The sequence below is a fragment of the Maniola jurtina genome, chromosome 10 (genome assembly GCF_905333055.1).
Source record: "Maniola jurtina chromosome 10, ilManJurt1.1, whole genome shotgun sequence".
NCBI classification, from domain to species: domain Eukaryota; kingdom Metazoa; phylum Arthropoda; class Insecta; order Lepidoptera; family Nymphalidae; genus Maniola; species Maniola jurtina.
The window spans coordinates 10,909,751-10,926,950 of NC_060038.1; the positions used below are offsets into that span (position 1 = coordinate 10,909,751).

Sequence of the window (17,200 nt, forward strand, 5' to 3'; positions counted from 1 at the left end):
CAAGTTATTATACAACAATTTTATTTTAATACAACTGTGACTATAAATTTGATTTTAAACTTATATCTTAATTTAATTATTACTATAAACTATGTTTAGTAAGTATTCTCATTATTAAAGAAACATAACTTGAGTAATATTTTGTTTAGTTCACAGCTCCATATTATGTTTTTCCATTTATGTATCTAAATGAACACACACTTGCATATAATTATTTATTTAATCGATTTCCTTATCTTTAAAAATTCATTCCATCCAATTCATTTAATCTCACTACATTCAAACGAACTTCTTATACAGTAACATCCTATCGAAGTATTTATGCAGTTGCAGTTTTCCTATTCGCCACTCTAGGGTCAAAAACATCATTTTCATCGTTCAAAGGCAGCCCTTTATCTTCTAATACCGCTTCAGGCGCTGAATAAACAACGTTGTATGAGGGATTTAGGGGATGTAATATTCCGATGGCTGTAACCGCATTCCGGTCTTTATCATTGCCCATCTCGTAATGTGTTCCATCGCCAGTTTTGATTACTCGTCTTCTTACCTGAGTAGAACAATAACAGTATTAATAAAAAACACTGAAATACATTTTGCGTATGTTTATCAGCCATGTCAGATAAACTATCCACACTTCCATACCAACATTATAAATCCGAAAGTGTGTCTGTCTATCTGTCTGTCTGCTAGCTTTTCACGGCTCATCCGTTTAACCGATATTGACAAGATTTTGTGAAGAGATAGCTTGCATGCTGGGGAAAGACATAGGTTACTTTTGGTTCTGGGAAATCAAAGAATGCCCACGGGATTTTAAAAACCTAAAGCCTTTTGCATGAAGTCACAGGCATCATCTACTTAGTATTTACATAGTACAGAGATAGCTTGTATCCTGGAAACGGACATAGGTTATTTTTTACCCTGAAAAATTATAAAGTTCCAACAAGATTTTTAAAAACCTAAATCCACGCGGATGAAGTCGCGAGCATCATTTAGTAATTCGAAAATACTTTACCATTTCTGGTGAAGCAGTTTTCAAATCATAAGCAAGTCCAATTTTCTCGAAGAATCTGATGAAGCTTGCTGATTGGTTAAAGTGCATAGAGAGTTCAGCAGCTTTGTAGTCCCAAGGAAAAGCATGGTGGTAGTTGTGCCAGCCCTCGCCTAAGCTTATGAACGAGACGAACCATGACTCTACGGGCTGTAGTTTCCTGAAAATATAATGTAATGTATACAAATATACCTATATTATGTCAATACCGAGTATATTTATTTTTGTTTTATGACAAAAATCTTGATTGTATGAAGTTTCCTTACTTGTCATACGGTCTTGTGCCATAAAGATGTGCAGCGCTATTGACGAGCCAGGTGCCATTTAGTTGTGTCATATAACGAGCAAAGTAACAGGTGAGAAGACTAGTCCTCAACGTTTCTCCGAAATAATAACATGGCACAAACACGGGTATGAATACGGCAATTAGGAAATATAAATAGTAGTAGTACCTGAAACCGTCAAATTAATTATTATTAATTACAAAATAATATAAAAACAACGTGAACACAACAGAAATAATAAATATTAGATACTAAAAAGGAAAATTTTCCATTGATCAATTAATTCACTATTCTGAAAATTAATGTGCTCTGTAGTAGGTACATAATGACCATTCGACTGAGTTTTTTTTGCATAAATATTATTTAAACATCTAAAGTCAGTTTAAAGGCAGGTAAAGCTTATTATAAATTATATAGGACATTAAATCAATAGACTAGTAAATAATAACCATCAGAAAACTTACTTTATTGCAATCATATAAAAACTCGCGAAAAAATTAAATGAAATCTAGTGTCTTACTTTTTCTGAAACATAACGATCGGATCAGCTAGTAAGTCGCTCATGTCGATCCTCATTCCTAAATTGAGGACGTAAGGATGCTTCTTCATCATGAGCCAGCCCATGTGACAGAAGAAAAATCCTCTCTTCGAGTTGTGAGGGTCACCATCTGTATCCGAGTAGCGGTGATGAAGACGATGGTCTCGAGACCAGATGAAGACGGAGTTCTGTTGAGTCAATAAACTTTATATTAATTTGCCGTCGAACATAGAGAACTGCTTATGAGAGTCGTTAGACAACCCCTTAACAACTCGCATCCGGTGGTCTGTACTACATAAGGATCAACTCCCAATGTAGTACAAACCACCGGATGCGAGTTTGCTATTATTATAAGTTATTTGCGCTTGATTAATTGAATATTATCTATACTAATAAATAAAATTGAATGTCTGTCTGTAATTTCGAAATAACTACCGCATATTAAGGTCATATGGTTATTTGAACGATACTATAACTGAATCACACGTTTTTAAAATTTTTGTCTGTCTGTCTGTCTGTCTGTTTGAAAAGGCTAATCTTGGGAACGGCTGAACCGATTTTGACGGGATTTTCACAGACAAGTAGAGAATTGACCAGGGAGTAACATAGGCTACTTTTTTAACCGACTTTCAAAAAGGGAGTTGTGTTTTTCTACCTATGTACACCGAAATCTCCGAGATTTCTGAATCGATTTGCGTCATTTCTTTTTTAATCGATAGAGGAACTTTGCGACATTGTTTCATAAAAAATTTGGAGTCCAACTCCTCAATCCTGATACTGCAGAGGATCTGACCAATCCACGCGGGCGAAGCTGCGGGCATCATGTAGTAGCAAATATAATATCATTTAAACAATTTCAAAGTTACCCACTAATCGTAAAATTTTATTGGGCTTAGACACAATACTCAGCAATAATGTAGCAGATAATCATTTTATAATAATGAACATGTTATTGGATTTAAACGCCTAGAAATCATTTATCGTTTTTTCGTTTTATTAGCGACAACCCTTAGCTTCGGCGAAAATATATATATTTTCTTTATTCCTTCTCCTGTGTGAATTCCTGAAAATGCAGCCTTGTACTCGTAAATTATTATCTACATTACAAACGGAATCTCTGTAAAAAATTCTAGTTTTTTATATTTAAGTCGTCTACCAGGTTGATGAACTACCTAGTCTAAATTACATAAAATATTTGTCTTGAAATTCAGTGGTTGAGGGTGTAAAAAGAAGCAAGAAGTTACCTGTCCAGCCATCGTCTGACCAAAGAGAAGAATGACTTTTAAAAGAGGACTCGCTTTAAAAGTTTTGTGAGCGACAAGTCGGTGAGCGCCTATTGTTACTCCTTCTGTAGAGATGAACAACAGTAATACAACTGAAAACAAATACACAATGAATTCGAAGAAGCAAGAAGCAAAAGAAAACTATAAATAATGAACAAACAAATTAAATGTTAAAAAAGTTAATGTAAAACTTACACCATAAAAAAGTTTTAAAGGTGATACCACCCGTAAAAATTATGCCTAGTCCCCATAATGCCATTAAATGTAAAAAAAGGAATCCGATAGCATTTTTCCATACTATTTGATGTTTGTAGGAATAATCAGTTCCTATGCGTTTTGTAAGAATAATTTCATTGCAATCGTCACTTTTATCCTTCGTTTTTTGGACATTATCTTCGTAATTATTTTTATTTGTAGTACTAGTATCTTGGGGAGTCATTTCGGTCTCAGTAATTGTCTAATTACTACTGATGACGAAGAATACCGATTGCTCTTTTAAATGTTTTTATTTCAAATGTGTGTCTTCATTGCATTGTATTGTTAGAATACGTTTACTGAACGTATTGGGCAATCCAAACTTGAACCTCAGTTTTGTATGTAAATCAATGTTACAAATAGATAGTGTTCAATTGACATAGTTGTATTCAATTTGCTAATTTTTAGGTTCTTGTGAACTTGGCTTTTAATGCTGTTAATTTTATCAGGAGATTCATTTAGTAAAATTTCAAAGAATTGGGTTAAATTGGTCATTTATTAAAAAAAAATTTGTTTGATTTAAAAAATACTTCATTGCTTTTTGCTTGATCTATTTGCCAATATAATATTGGATTAAAATATAGTGCTGAGTTAACTGCTGATGGACCTACTTTTATTTAAAGAATTGTAATCTTTCTTTATCTTCTTATTAATAACTTTTAAACGGCTGAACTAATTTTTTTGGATTATAACTAAGAACACTCTCGATCAAGCCACCTTTCAAACAAAAAAAAAACTAAATTAAAATCGGTTCATTCGTTTAGGCGCTACGAGGTCACAGACAGATACACAAATACACAGATACACACGTCAAACTTATAACACCCCTCTTTTTGGGTCGAGGGTTAAAAACGTGCCTTTTGATGTTTTTTTCTTATCGATTACCTCATACCTGCACCTGCAGATTTATGTGAAAAGTCAATCTACCTTGTGCATAAAATTGACGATGAAAATTAATTCGCGTCATGGCTTTGAACATCGATATCAACTCAATTTTAATTAAAAATTCTGAGTAGGTATTTCTTTTCCACGCAATCGTTCCAATTTTGAACCATGCGTTTCCTTTTATTAACGACGCGTATAAAATGAAACCTATATTATATTATGTTTTAATTTACTTAACATTTGAATTTGTAAGTTTGATCATGAAGAAGTTGCAATTTTTTTTTCATTAATTTTGTAATTTGCGTTAAAAATTGTTCCTTTTATAGGTTTATTTAAGTGAAGTCAGCAGCTCGTGCGGTAAGGCAATTTGTTTTTAATTTTTCTTTAACGTTTGAATTTTCATAATTTTTTTAAAGAAGCACGCAAATCATGACTAATACTCTAATTTCCCCTCCAATTAAGCGTAAAGCTTGTGTTAGGACTTAGGAGTGGGTACGACAGTAGTGCAACGGGTGGGGCTTGAACCGACGACCTTTCGGAATTTAGTCCGCTCTTCAGCCGTTGAGCTATCGAGGCTCTGAAAGTCTTTGTTTTGTTCATAGTTTAAAAAATCCAAACGCTGCCTGTTTTATTTAATCATCATCCGTCGTGTATCGCCGTAATGGTCACAAAACTTTACTTACTTACATTTTGCTTTATTTTTACCTGATCTTCAAAGAATGTGGTATCGCGGGGAAAAACCGTCGCATCGTAGGTGGCAGCACAGTTCCGCCACACCAGTATCCATGGCTAGTGGCCCTCATGTTGGGATCGAAGCTCCACTGTGGAGCAGCTATTATCACCGACCAGCACTTATTGACTGCAGGTCATTGCATCACTTTTGGGTTCGTAACTTAAAATAAAACTCTTGTTGCTAATAACTCTATATTGACATGATCAACGGGTCTCAGAGTGACAAGGGTTCACCACGCCACGCTGGCCCAATGCCGATTGGCAGACTTCACACACCTTTGAGTACATGGAGAATTCTCAAGCATGCAGGTTTCCTCACGATGTTTTCCTTCACCGTTAAAGCAAGTGATATTTCATTGCTTAAAACGCACATAACTGAAAAGTTAGAGATGCGTTCCCGGGATCGAACACCCGACCTTCGATTAGGAGTCGGACGTCCTAACCACTACGCTATCACAGCTTCACAGCTCTATATTGTGAATATAGTACGGAAAAAAATTCACTGTAGAGTTAGATAGAGTTCTTACCAACAGACTATATTGATGTTTCACGAGTACTTTTACCTGTTACCATAATTATGACAACTTTGTGTGGTGTGACTTTGTGGAGCCACAAAGTGCACAACTTAAATACAGCCAAAATTAATAAAATCGATGCTATCCGTAATTTGTCGATATTCAGCAATGCACCGCAACGTTGTTAGGTATTTGTTTAAACTGTATGGTCTTTCTTGATAAACAACAACGTTGCTAATTACAGATACTTAGATTGAATATCTACTAATTTCGGCCGATAGTCAAGTACATACTTAAGTGTTAAGTAAGTAAAATTACTATCGTAATAAAGAAATGATTCTCATTACCCACCTTAGGGTTCATTACAAAGATCTCTCCGCGCATATCGGAATGCATGATCGCTTGGGATCGTCACACTCCGTGCTCGGAATAGCATACGGCGAGAATCATCCGAATTTCACCTCGAATGCTGTGCGAGATATCAACGATATTGCGGTGTTGACGCTGGAGAAAACACTCAAGTTTTCTGACAAAGTTCGGCCAATATGTTTACCTAGTAAAGGTACGAGTGCAAATTAAAAATGTATAACACCCCCGACAAGTGAAAGTTACAGTAACTAGAAAAGAGCTGATAACTTTCAAACGGCTGAACCGATTTTCTTGGTATAAAACTAAGAACACTCTCGATCAAAAACTAAATTAAAATCGGTTCATTAGTTTAGGTACTACGATGCCGCAGACAAATACACACGTCAAACTTATAACAGCCCTCTTTTTGGGTCAGGGGTTCATAAAATTCATAGCTTTTAACCCTACTTTTAACCTTTAATCCTGACAGAAGCCAACACTTTCAAATTGTTTTAATTATTTGCTAAGTGGCGTTAGGGCGTCTAGCATTATTGCTTTAAGCAATTGGATCACTCATTACAATGTACAATGTACTTAGGTGCAAGTGCTATTGATTACATACAAAATCAACGCATATTTCTATATATTTCACCCTAATGCCAATCCTTCATTGCTGGATCGATTGTATGCAGATGGTGGTTCTGGTGTATCTCCAGGTTCGACTAGGAAGGATTATTTTCATTCTGTTTTTGGCCATGTTGACTATCTGATTTTTTTTAAATGGCTTCCCTTAGTTGGCCGTTGAAATCCTTCATTGCTCAACCATCTTGTTCGGTCTAGTGTCGTCTCGTTTCTTTATCTCACAATCGCCCGCTATGCTGAAGAATGCTATTAAGATAAGGATTATTAATCGGTAGTCAACTATTTTGTTTATAGACATGGACTTCCGTAATCTGGCGCTGACGGTAGCGGGGTGGGGTAAAACGAGGCAAGGGGCACTAACTTCTTCGCGGTATTTGCTGGAAACCAAAGTTAAAATCGTGCCAAGTGCTACTTGTTCCAGATCCGCCATATATAGGCAAAATCTTGTATCGGATTCAATGATGTGCGCTTACAGTCTGGGGAAAGATGCCTGTCAGGTAAACTTACCTTCTATTTACAAACAATGACATATAAGTCACATACTTTATTACACAAGTGTAAATTAAAAAATTATAACTCCCACACACAAGTGAAGGTTACAGTAACTAGAAAAGAGCTGATAACTTTCAAACGGCTGAACCGATTTTCTTGGATAATTGTTAAGAACATTCTCGATCAAGCCATCTTTCAAACAAAAAAAACTAAATTAAAATCGGTTCATTCGTTTAGGCGCTACGATGCCACAGACAGATACACATACACAGATACAAACATCAAACTTATAACACCCCTCTTTTTTGGGTCGGGGGTAAAAATTTAATATGCTTGCACTTGAATGACGAGGTCTATGTTGGAGCGCATTTGGCCAGAAGATATTTTGAAGGTACTCAAATTTTATGTAGCAGGAAATACAGACACCATAAGTCCATTAGCAGAGTATCAATAAGTTGAATACATCTATACTTAATATTATAAAGAGGAAACCTTTGTATTTTTGTATTTTTGAATTTTTGTATTTTTGTATGTTTGTAATGAATAGGCTCAAAAACTACTGGACCGATTTCAAAATTTCTTTTACCATTACTTAGGGGGATTCTTCCGAATCCGTATAGACTATATTTTATCCCGGAAAATAGATAGGATTTTTTGTGGTAGTGAAAATTGTGGAGTAAGGCGTCGAAAAAACTGCCGTACGTTAACGATTCTCGCGAACGCTGCCTAAATGGTTAGAGATGTATGGTTGACTTCTACAGAAAAGTTGTAGAACTCAATAATGCCTACAAAAAAGTCCGCGATAGTATAAACCAAACATTTATATTTTAGCCATTATAACCGCTTTTCCATAGAATAAAAGTAATTAAAATTATTAGCCTATGTTTATTGATCATATTATCGTCAAATACTAATCCTTATCCAAATAAACTATTTATTGAGCAAGATTGTTTCAATAGCTATAAATTACTTTTTATTTTATTCCAATCGGACAATCCATTCAAAAGATATTACGAATTTAAAATTGTAATTGCTATTAAAATGAATGATGGTGTCGCACGACTCGCACGGCGAAACCGCAGGGGTTCAGAGAGCTTAAAAAATAAATGTCCACCCGTGCGAAGCCGGGGCGGATCGCTAGTATTCTATAAATTAACTTCATTAGCTCACGAGAGTACATTAGGGGGAGATATAATATAATATCATATTTACACCTAAAGTTATCTTCAAACTACGGAAATGTAATATAATATATAAATATCGCTCACCCTACTTTTAAATGTCACTGTTCACACTTAGATGTAATATTGCGATGTAAACGATATTTATGTATTATATTATATTTCCGTAGTTTGAAGGCAACTTAATGCATGAAATTAAAGTCAAACAAGGATAATTGCAAACTCCTGGCAGTCGACGCATTTTAAATAACTGGCCCTAGTGGCCCTAACTACCAAAAGACCGGAAGAAGTGGAAGGATAGATACAGGGGACCCTTGGTCAAACATTGGCACATATTAGGTTATAAATGTAGTCTTTTTATAGGGGGATAGTGGTGGACCTATTTTTGCCACACATTCGCGAACCCATAACAAGAAATGGTATCAAGTAGGTAAGTTTATTTTAATTCTTGCAGTGTGGCTAACTGTTGTACAACAGAATTAGCCCATAATCCCTGAACTAAACTAAAATGACAAAGTAGTCTCCCTACAAAAAAGGATGGCAGACTCAACGACTAAGACCTAAGAGCATGTGAGAACAATACTTGATTGAGTTCATTTAAGTTACAATAATGAAATTTCTAGCCGTTCTAATTATCACAATAATTATTGAAAGATCCTAAGCGGACAGGTACCTAGAGGGCACTTGCCTGTGTAATTCTAACAACTTCGGTTTCTATTTCCTTTTAATCAAACAGTACATTTTAAATGTACTTGATTGACATCAATTGATATGTGTTTTATATTATATTATATTAACTGCCGTATCTAATCTTACTACGTTCATAGGTATAGTTTCATGGGGGATTGATTGTGCTATGCCAGACTATCCAGGTATGTATTCGTACTATAATCCAAAGATGTATTTTTTTACAATCCGATACAATGACACTTCAATTTAAATTAATGTCACTGGCTTTAACGGGACAGGGAAAAATCGTGACGAATCTGTATGTTCATCTTTAATATTATAGTTTTAGGCGAATAGAATAGAATAGAGTAAGGCGAAAGTTCGTGTGTATGTATGTGTGTATATTTGTTACTCTTTCTCGCAATAACTACTGGACGGATTTGGCTCTAAAGAATGGAGGTAGATTATACCGTGGATACATATTAGGCTACAACAACAAAACTGTTGGCAACAGAGGGACAGTTTGGAAAGAATTAGTTCGATATGTCCCCTCGTCGGTAGCAGGGGGACAAATCGAACTTTTTATTCCAATTTGTCCCCCTAAGTAAGCAGCGGGGGGACAGACTGGAAATAATAAGTTCGATCTGTCCCCTCGTCGCGTGTAGGGGAACAGATCGAACTATTTATTCCTATCTGTCTCCCTGAGGGGACGATAGGAAGAATTCCTTTTTATCCCGGAAAATCAAAGAGTTATCCACGCGAATGAAGTCGCGGGCATCAGCGAGCTATCTACAAATGTTGGATAGAAGCAGGTGCTAGGTACGTTGCGGAATTTTCATGATATACAAGGAAATGCAGCTAGTAGGTATTCGTGGCACCAGCTTTACGTTTCATTCTAAAATTTTCATGAATGAACATACAAAAAAATTGCAGTAATAATTGAAGTACTTTATTTAATTTATTATCAACTTTCAGGAGTTTATACGACCGTCGCCAATTATGTACAATGGATCAAAGAAATGACGGAAGATGGAATGTATTGTTTATGAGATTTGACTGAAAGATGTACCTAGTAGTCGCTTTGAACGTATTGAATTAAAAAATATTATTATTTAATCAAAATTTAAATTATTTCAATTTCGATTTACGTATTTCAGAAAAGTACAGTGGACCCCCGGTAATCCGACAAACGTTTTGCAGGGCAGTGTCGGACTATCGAATTTGTCGGATTATAGAGTACTACCTAAAACCCCCTATAGTCCGGCGTAAAGATCCAACGATCACACTAATATTATAAAGGGTAAAGTTTGTGTGTATGTGTATATGTATGTTTGTTACTCCTTCACGCAAAAACTACTGAACGGATTGGGCTGAAATTAAGAATGGAGATAGATTATCCCCTGGATTAGCACATAGGCTACTTTTTATCCCGGAAAATTAAAGTGTTCCCACGGGATTTTTAAAAAACCTACATCCACGCTAACGAAGTCGCGGGTATCAGCTAGTTCAATAATAAAATAAACTTGTCGGATTACAGGGGGTGCCGGATAAGACAGGGGCCGGATTACCGGAGGTCCACTGTACTGTAGTAATTCGTTTACTTTTTTAATTTTAAAACATACTTTTTCAAATCAAACCAAATCAAATAATTTTATTTGCTCAAATGCAGGTTAAAATAGAAATTACAATTCATTTTGGTATCACCACATTTGCCACGGAATGGCGTGCAAATATTATGTTACATAGGCATCTCATATTAAATCCAAACTGTACAACTACTTAGTCGAGAATAATAAAAAATAAAATGTCAATATGTGCTATGTAGAAGAAACAAACGAATTAAATTAAATCAGTAATTTTATCTCATTTTGTAGAAATAATTATGAAACATTAGGAATTAACATTACTCAGTCAGTCAGTAAATAATGACTTATTCAATTCCAAATTCAAATTCCATTTCAAGAATTTATTACCGATATAATAATTAATTAGTAATTCACTAAATACAGTGGACCCCCGGTAATCCGGCCTCTGTCTCATCCGGCACCCCCCGTAATCCGATAAGTCTATTGTTATTGAATTTACTTTGACATACATAGTAGGGATGTTATGGATATATAATTTCGGATCCGGATATGGATATGGATATTGGTAAAAAATAATATGGACTTCGTCTGTGGTGGCGTTTGCTGGCGCGCGTGTTGTGACTTTTTGGAGTGTTTTTTTTGTTAAAACTGGCTGGAAAGCGCTCTAAGGGGGTGCCGTGCGTATGTCGGCGAGCGCCGGCACAGACGGGGTCCATACTTGTATAGTTTAGCTAACAAATAACTACACACTTGACATTGGCTAATCATTGTAAAAGCCAGACGAGAGAGAAAAAAAAAATAATAATATCGGTTTCGGTTACGGTTATGGATATTAAATTATTTCGGATTATCCGACAGTTTCGGTTACGGATATTAATTTTTTAAGGAACTGTAAAATGTGAACTGATGAAGGTGTCGCATTCCAGCGGAGTGCACAGTTAATTCGTACGAGTGTAGTATTTAGTTAGACTCCGCCCTATCCGAAACTATCCAAAACTTTTATTACGGATTCAGTTTCGGTTACGGATATTAATTTTTTAAGGAACTGTAAAATGTGAACTGATGAAGGTGTCCCATTCCAGCGGAGTGCACAGTTAATTCGTACGAGTGTAGTATTTAGTTAGACTCCGCCCTATCCGAAACTATCCAAAACATTTATTACGGATTCAGTTTCGGTTACGGATATGGATATCCATAACAACACTAATACATAGTGAAGTACCTATGATTTGTACTTCAGAGTATACATACTCTACATAACACATAGAATCTGATCATTGGATCTTTAATCTGTCGGATTACAAGGTACTGTTTTGTTAAAAAAGCCGGACTATAGGGGTCTTAGGCAGTACTCTATAATCCGACAAGTTCGATAGTTCGACACTGCCCTGCAAAACGTTTGCCGGATTACCGGGGGGCCACTGTAATCTAATTATCATTTAAATGCGAAAGTGTGTCTGTCTGCTAGCTTTTCACGGTCCATCCGTTTAACCAATTTTGACGGAATTTGGTACCGAGATAGCTCACATCCTGGAAATTGACCCTTTTTATCTCGGAAAATTAGAGTTACCACGGAATTTTATAAAAGTTGAATGTACGGGGACGAATTACGGGCATTATCTACATATTTGGTACAGACACAACATTCATATCAGATTCAGATGTATGTATCTATATATGGTTTTTTATATATACATTACATACATCAAAGAGTTTCTACGCGATTTTTAAAAAACCTTAATCCACGCGTATCAAGTCACTGGCATAATCCACTTCCTTACTTCAATATATTTTATTCCAATGCTATAAATTTTTCGAATGCAATCTAAAAAGTAATGGGCTTCAAACAAGAACGATAAGAAAGTGAGGAATTCTGATTTATAATATTTATTAATTTCTCATATTTCATGCTTTGGTAGATTAGGTAGGTAATTAATAAATCTCTATAGAAATGATTCATGTAATTAAAGTCACAATTATTCAAACGGTAATAATTTAATGTGTCCCTTTTACGCACGGTTTTCTCGGTTATGATTTATTTCCTATTTTGATAAAAATTATAGGTACCTACTTATCAAGTGATTTACTGCGTTCGATAACTTTTGAACCATCTGGTACGTTTTTACAAGGCCGACTGCGTAAATAATTTCTATGGTTTAAAGCGTGTCGCGAAAATAAGTAAGTAGCTAAGAATCCGCAAACAGTATACAGTGAGAGTTCAAGGAGTAAAGTGAGAATAAATAAAATAATTTCCAATAAAAATGCAATTCTTTGACACGTGGTATAAACTAATGCTTCTCACCTATTTACTAAAGGTTTGTAGATTTTATTTTGCATGCTTAAATTCAATAATTTGAGTTGGGAAGTAGAGTACTTGTGAAGTTAAGATGATGAAGCTATAGATTGAATAGGAGAGCTCATGTTTTCAGGTAAAAGGCGGCGATTCAGCCCAAGGAGGCACTCTGCCATGCGGTAAGTTGGTTTTTAGAGTTCCGTACACGAATGGTGCCAATGGGACCCTATTATTAAGCCTCCACTGTCCGTCCGTCTATCTGTCTGTCTGCCAGTCTGTCTATCTGTCTGTCAGCGGGCTGTATCTCATGAACCGTAATAGGTAGAAGGTTGCATTTGTGTTAAAAAATCCTCTTAGGTTGCATTATCATTTAATACCAGGTGAGATCGCAGTTAAGGGTTAACTTGTAATCGATAAAAAACCTAAGTTATGTTTATTAGAATGTGGCAAGCCATCTGAAGACATAGTGTCAATGAGGATCGTCGGAGGAAGGAGGGCAGAACCGCACTCATACCCCTGGACTGTGGCTATCACGAAGAAGGATAAGATGCACTGTGGCGGTGCTTTAATTACGGACCAACACGTATTGAGTGCTGGTCATTGTTTTAAGTGGCAAGTCAATCTAACTATTTTACCTACCTATTTTTGCCCCCACCCAAAAAGGGGAGTTTTATAAGTTTGACATGTGTATCTGTGTGTCTGTGTATTTTTGTATCAGTCTGTGACATCGTAGCTCGATTTTGAATCAGTTTTTTTTTGTTTAAAATTAAAAAAAAATCTAAATATTTTTATTCAACTAGAATTTTGAAAGGTGGCTTTTGATCGGGAGTGTTCTTAGCTATAATCCAAGAAACTCTGTTCAGCCGTATGAAGTTTATCAGCTCAGTTCTAGTTTTCTTATTAGAATAACAAGACCGGTTATTACTATAAGACCAATAGGTACATAGAGCTAATAGTATCCAGCCAAATTCTAGTTAGGCGACGCACTGGCATGATAGTGCGTATTGCGTATATTACGACAATTTAAACAAAATACAGGATTGATTATGATTTCTTAATATTATTTTGGCAGTTTTACTACAGCGTTACTAGTAGCAAGGCTAACTTGCCGAAAAATTAAAAAGAAACTATTTGTATGTTTTAGGGATGATCCATCAAATATGGCGGTACTAGCCGGTCTGGATAACATGGACGATCTATCGGAAGTCGAGAAGAGAACCATATCGGAGGTCGTCATTCACGAGGACTTCACTTCTTCAACCGTTCGAGATGAAAATGACATAGCAATCGCTGCATTAAACGAACCCGTGCCATTTAATACGAAAATCATGCCAGTTTGTTTACCGCAACCGGGTATGTTTATATACACTCGATCATAAAATTGGTTTAAGTACCATTAAAAACCAGAATTTTTTTTTTCTCTAAAGCTCTGGCTACACGCTCCGTCATACCTGCGCAAGTTTACATATTGTGTAGGCAAGACGGCGCACCTAAACAGGACCTACGTACGACGACGTCTTGGTTTAGTTTAGATATACAGATCACAGATATCTACTCATGTGGTTTAGATACTACGCGGGTGGGTGAAACGCGATGCCTGTGAGTTGAAAATGTGCAGGCTCAACCGCGACGCGTTGCGAGCTGAGTCCCTGTGAAAAAACCGGCCAAGTGCGAGTCGGACTCGCGCACCGAGGGTTCTGTACTCGGGTATTTTTTCGACATTTTGCACGATAAATCAAAAACTATTATGCATAAAAATAAATAAAAATCTACAAGGAACCAAAAGCTTAATTTGCTATAATCCGCTAAACCAACGAAACAGTACGCAGCACCACACAAATTCCAGTTTATAAATGCAATTGCTTTACAGGACAAAACTTCGGTGATAGAATGGCTACAATAGTTGGTTGGGGTCGCATGGGTGAGAACGAAGCACCCTCGAAGGTTCTGTTGAAAGCCAGCCTTCCCATTCTCACGGACGATGAATGTATGAATTCGAAACTGAAAGGCCATTTGAAGCAAACCATGATGTGCACTTACACTAAAGGGAAGGATGGCTGTCAGGTAAAAACTCTGCTTATAAATCTCTGCTTCAATGGTGATAGTTGTTACGATGGCGCTTCCTATTTGAGGGGTCCAAGCTTCGATCTCAGGCACACACCTCTAACTTTTCAGAATTACATAAACCTACATATGCGTTTTAAGCAGCCAAATGTCACTTTTTTCAATAGTGAAGGAAAACAAGGTGAAATATTTGTGCAAAAACATTATGGAGAACATGTTTTTCAAAAAACATTCGAAATTCAATTATTTGTAAACATAGTCGCGTTTATGATTGGTTGGCCATTATAAATCTTTATCGCCCATTGAGATTTTTGTCTCTATCATTTGTATAAGATTGCGTAACAGAGAGCCCTAACTTCTCTCCGTGGATTGAGTATAGTATTTACCTATTTGTAAATTAGTAGCTAACTAGGATTAGTAATAAATATAATGTTTTTTGTTGAAGGGTGACAGTGGAGGACCTCTTGTGGTGTTTGAAACAGATGGAAAATTTGTCCAAGCAGGTATAATTTTCTTAATAGTCCGAAAAACAAACGTAAAAATATTTTAAAAACAAAATAAAAACAAATATGTAACGAATGTTATCGATTCAGGGCTGTTCAGGAACATCCCTATGTGGAGCCTCTAAACTGACATTTACTAATACAAGTACGCTGGATTTGCGATTGCCGACCTATTTTTACCTGATTTTCGCCACTTTGGCGCTGATAGCAACAGTGAGCGTCGTGTGATTGTACTCGAAACTAAATGTGACTAACGTTTAAGACATCTGTCACTTTTATGTACTGTATAATATTTACTTAGTTATTTATTTAGTTATTCATATTTTGTTTAAAAAAAAAAAGAGAAACTGCTGACTTTCTTGCCAGCTCTTCTCAGTGGAATCTCTTTTCTAAACTGATGATAGAGTCTATATCATAAGTGGCATAATATAAAATACTGTCCTACATGAATTGAATAAAATATTCAATTCAATTCAACATAATGCCGGTACCTATGCTTCGAATAAATTCGAATTTATTCGAAGCATAGGTACCGGAAATTTAAAAGTACACTATGTCTAATTAATGTTCTTCGTGTTGGCATTATGTTGAATTGAATTGAATAATTTACAAAAATAGCTGTCATTTTGTATGGCATACCTCTTCCAGCGTGCTCGTATATGTCCATTTCAGTGAGCGTTTAGGATGCTGATTTCCATGAATAAATAATAATAATTAATTAACGTACCTACAGTTTGTACCAAAGCTTTATTCTGGTATTTTCATGAAATCACCTATCATTTCTCCTGTCCATCTTCACACTTACAGAAGACGGTGTTCGCACTTATAGGTACCTATAGCGCAAACTGAAAACTTAGACATCTGCGGTGGTGCGTATTAGCTCTAGTATCGACTATAATTCACAAGTTAGTCGATACTAGAGCTAATTTCTTAAACTGGACCCTTTCAAGTAAAGATTTTTATATAAACCTGTGAGGATGATACTGCCATTGGCGCAATTAAAATGCCATAAGACTACGTTGTCGTATTAGTTTACAAATTGCGAAAACCAAATTAAATTTGAATTTCGCGGGCAGGTTATGCCTATAGTAAATGTATGATTTTTTTTAACTACCTACATACTTGTTTTTTTTTAATCCTTCACGGCTCCTACATATTTATGATTATTTTTGTTGTAGGAATTGTATCATGGGGAATAGGCTGTGCAGATCCCAACTATCCAGGTTTGCGATTTCCAAAATGTTTGCTCTCAGCACAACTGTGTGACCTAGTGTATTAATAATTACCTTAATACCTCTTTCTGTTTAAGTAAGTTATTTTAAAATTACCTCACATACCTACTTATATTTATATGTATATATTTTTTCAGGAGTATACACGAAAGTTAGTAATTACATCGACTGGATAAAAGAGAATTCTGCCAGTGGGAAAACGTGTGATTCATAGCATTGACAACTACTTACTTAATATACATAGTAGCCTACACAATAACATAGGTTTAAAAATAAAACCAAAGTGCCTAATAATTAAAATAAAATTATTATTGTTATCATGGTTTTTGTTTCTCGGTAAATAACCCTAATGCCCTCCATCTATCCATAGGTAGGTACTATAATACTAATATTGTAAAACGAAAGTGTATCTGTCTGTCTGTCTTTTTTCACGAACCAACTGTTTGATCGATTTTGATGGTACAGAGTTAGCTTACATCCTGGGTACGGACATATGCTACTTCTTATCCCGGAAAATCAAAGAGTTCCCACGGGATTCTTAAAAGCCTATCCGTTTAACAGATTTATATGGAATTTATACAGAGGTAGGTAGCTTACGTCCCGGAAATCGACATAAGTAACTTTTTATCCCGGAAAAGCAAAGAGTTCCC

The 17,200-nt window shown here is 35.8% G+C and overlaps 2 protein-coding genes across 4 annotated transcripts; one reads left to right on the forward strand and one right to left on the reverse strand.

Annotated features, from left to right (window-relative positions):
- Nucleotides 1–47: 47 nt before the first annotated feature.
- LOC123868698 (acyl-CoA Delta-9 desaturase-like) lies at nucleotides 48–4,420 on the reverse strand. 3 transcript variants are annotated; one of them, XM_045911252.1, is made up of 7 exons: nucleotides 4,336–4,420; nucleotides 3,349–3,841; nucleotides 3,115–3,245; nucleotides 1,853–2,058; nucleotides 1,315–1,500; nucleotides 1,013–1,208; nucleotides 48–547 (listed from the first exon to the last, which is right to left on the reverse strand). In XM_045911252.1, exons 2-7 carry the CDS (start codon nucleotides 3,590–3,592, stop codon nucleotides 320–322), a joined length of 1,191 nt encoding a protein of 396 aa, XP_045767208.1. In that variant the 5' UTR covers nucleotides 3,593–3,841; nucleotides 4,336–4,420; the 3' UTR covers nucleotides 48–319. The 3 variants fall into 3 exon arrangements, with proteins under 3 accessions (XP_045767208.1, XP_045767207.1, XP_045767209.1); XM_045911251.1 differs by having other exon boundaries at nucleotides 4,307–4,389; XM_045911253.1 differs by lacking the exon at nucleotides 3,349–3,841 and having other exon boundaries at nucleotides 3,115–3,218; nucleotides 4,336–4,387.
- LOC123868701 (transmembrane protease serine 9-like) lies at nucleotides 4,420–16,867 on the forward strand. The gene is made up of 13 exons (XM_045911260.1): nucleotides 4,420–4,541; nucleotides 4,620–4,650; nucleotides 5,012–5,177; nucleotides 5,897–6,102; nucleotides 6,825–7,027; nucleotides 8,567–8,633; nucleotides 9,031–9,075; nucleotides 13,192–13,363; nucleotides 13,896–14,104; nucleotides 14,622–14,815; nucleotides 15,261–15,318; nucleotides 16,497–16,541; nucleotides 16,688–16,867. Exons 1-13 carry the CDS (start codon nucleotides 4,494–4,496, stop codon nucleotides 16,762–16,764), a joined length of 1,521 nt encoding a protein of 506 aa, XP_045767216.1. The 5' UTR covers nucleotides 4,420–4,493; the 3' UTR covers nucleotides 16,765–16,867.
- The last annotated feature ends 333 nt before the right edge of the window (nucleotides 16,868–17,200 follow it).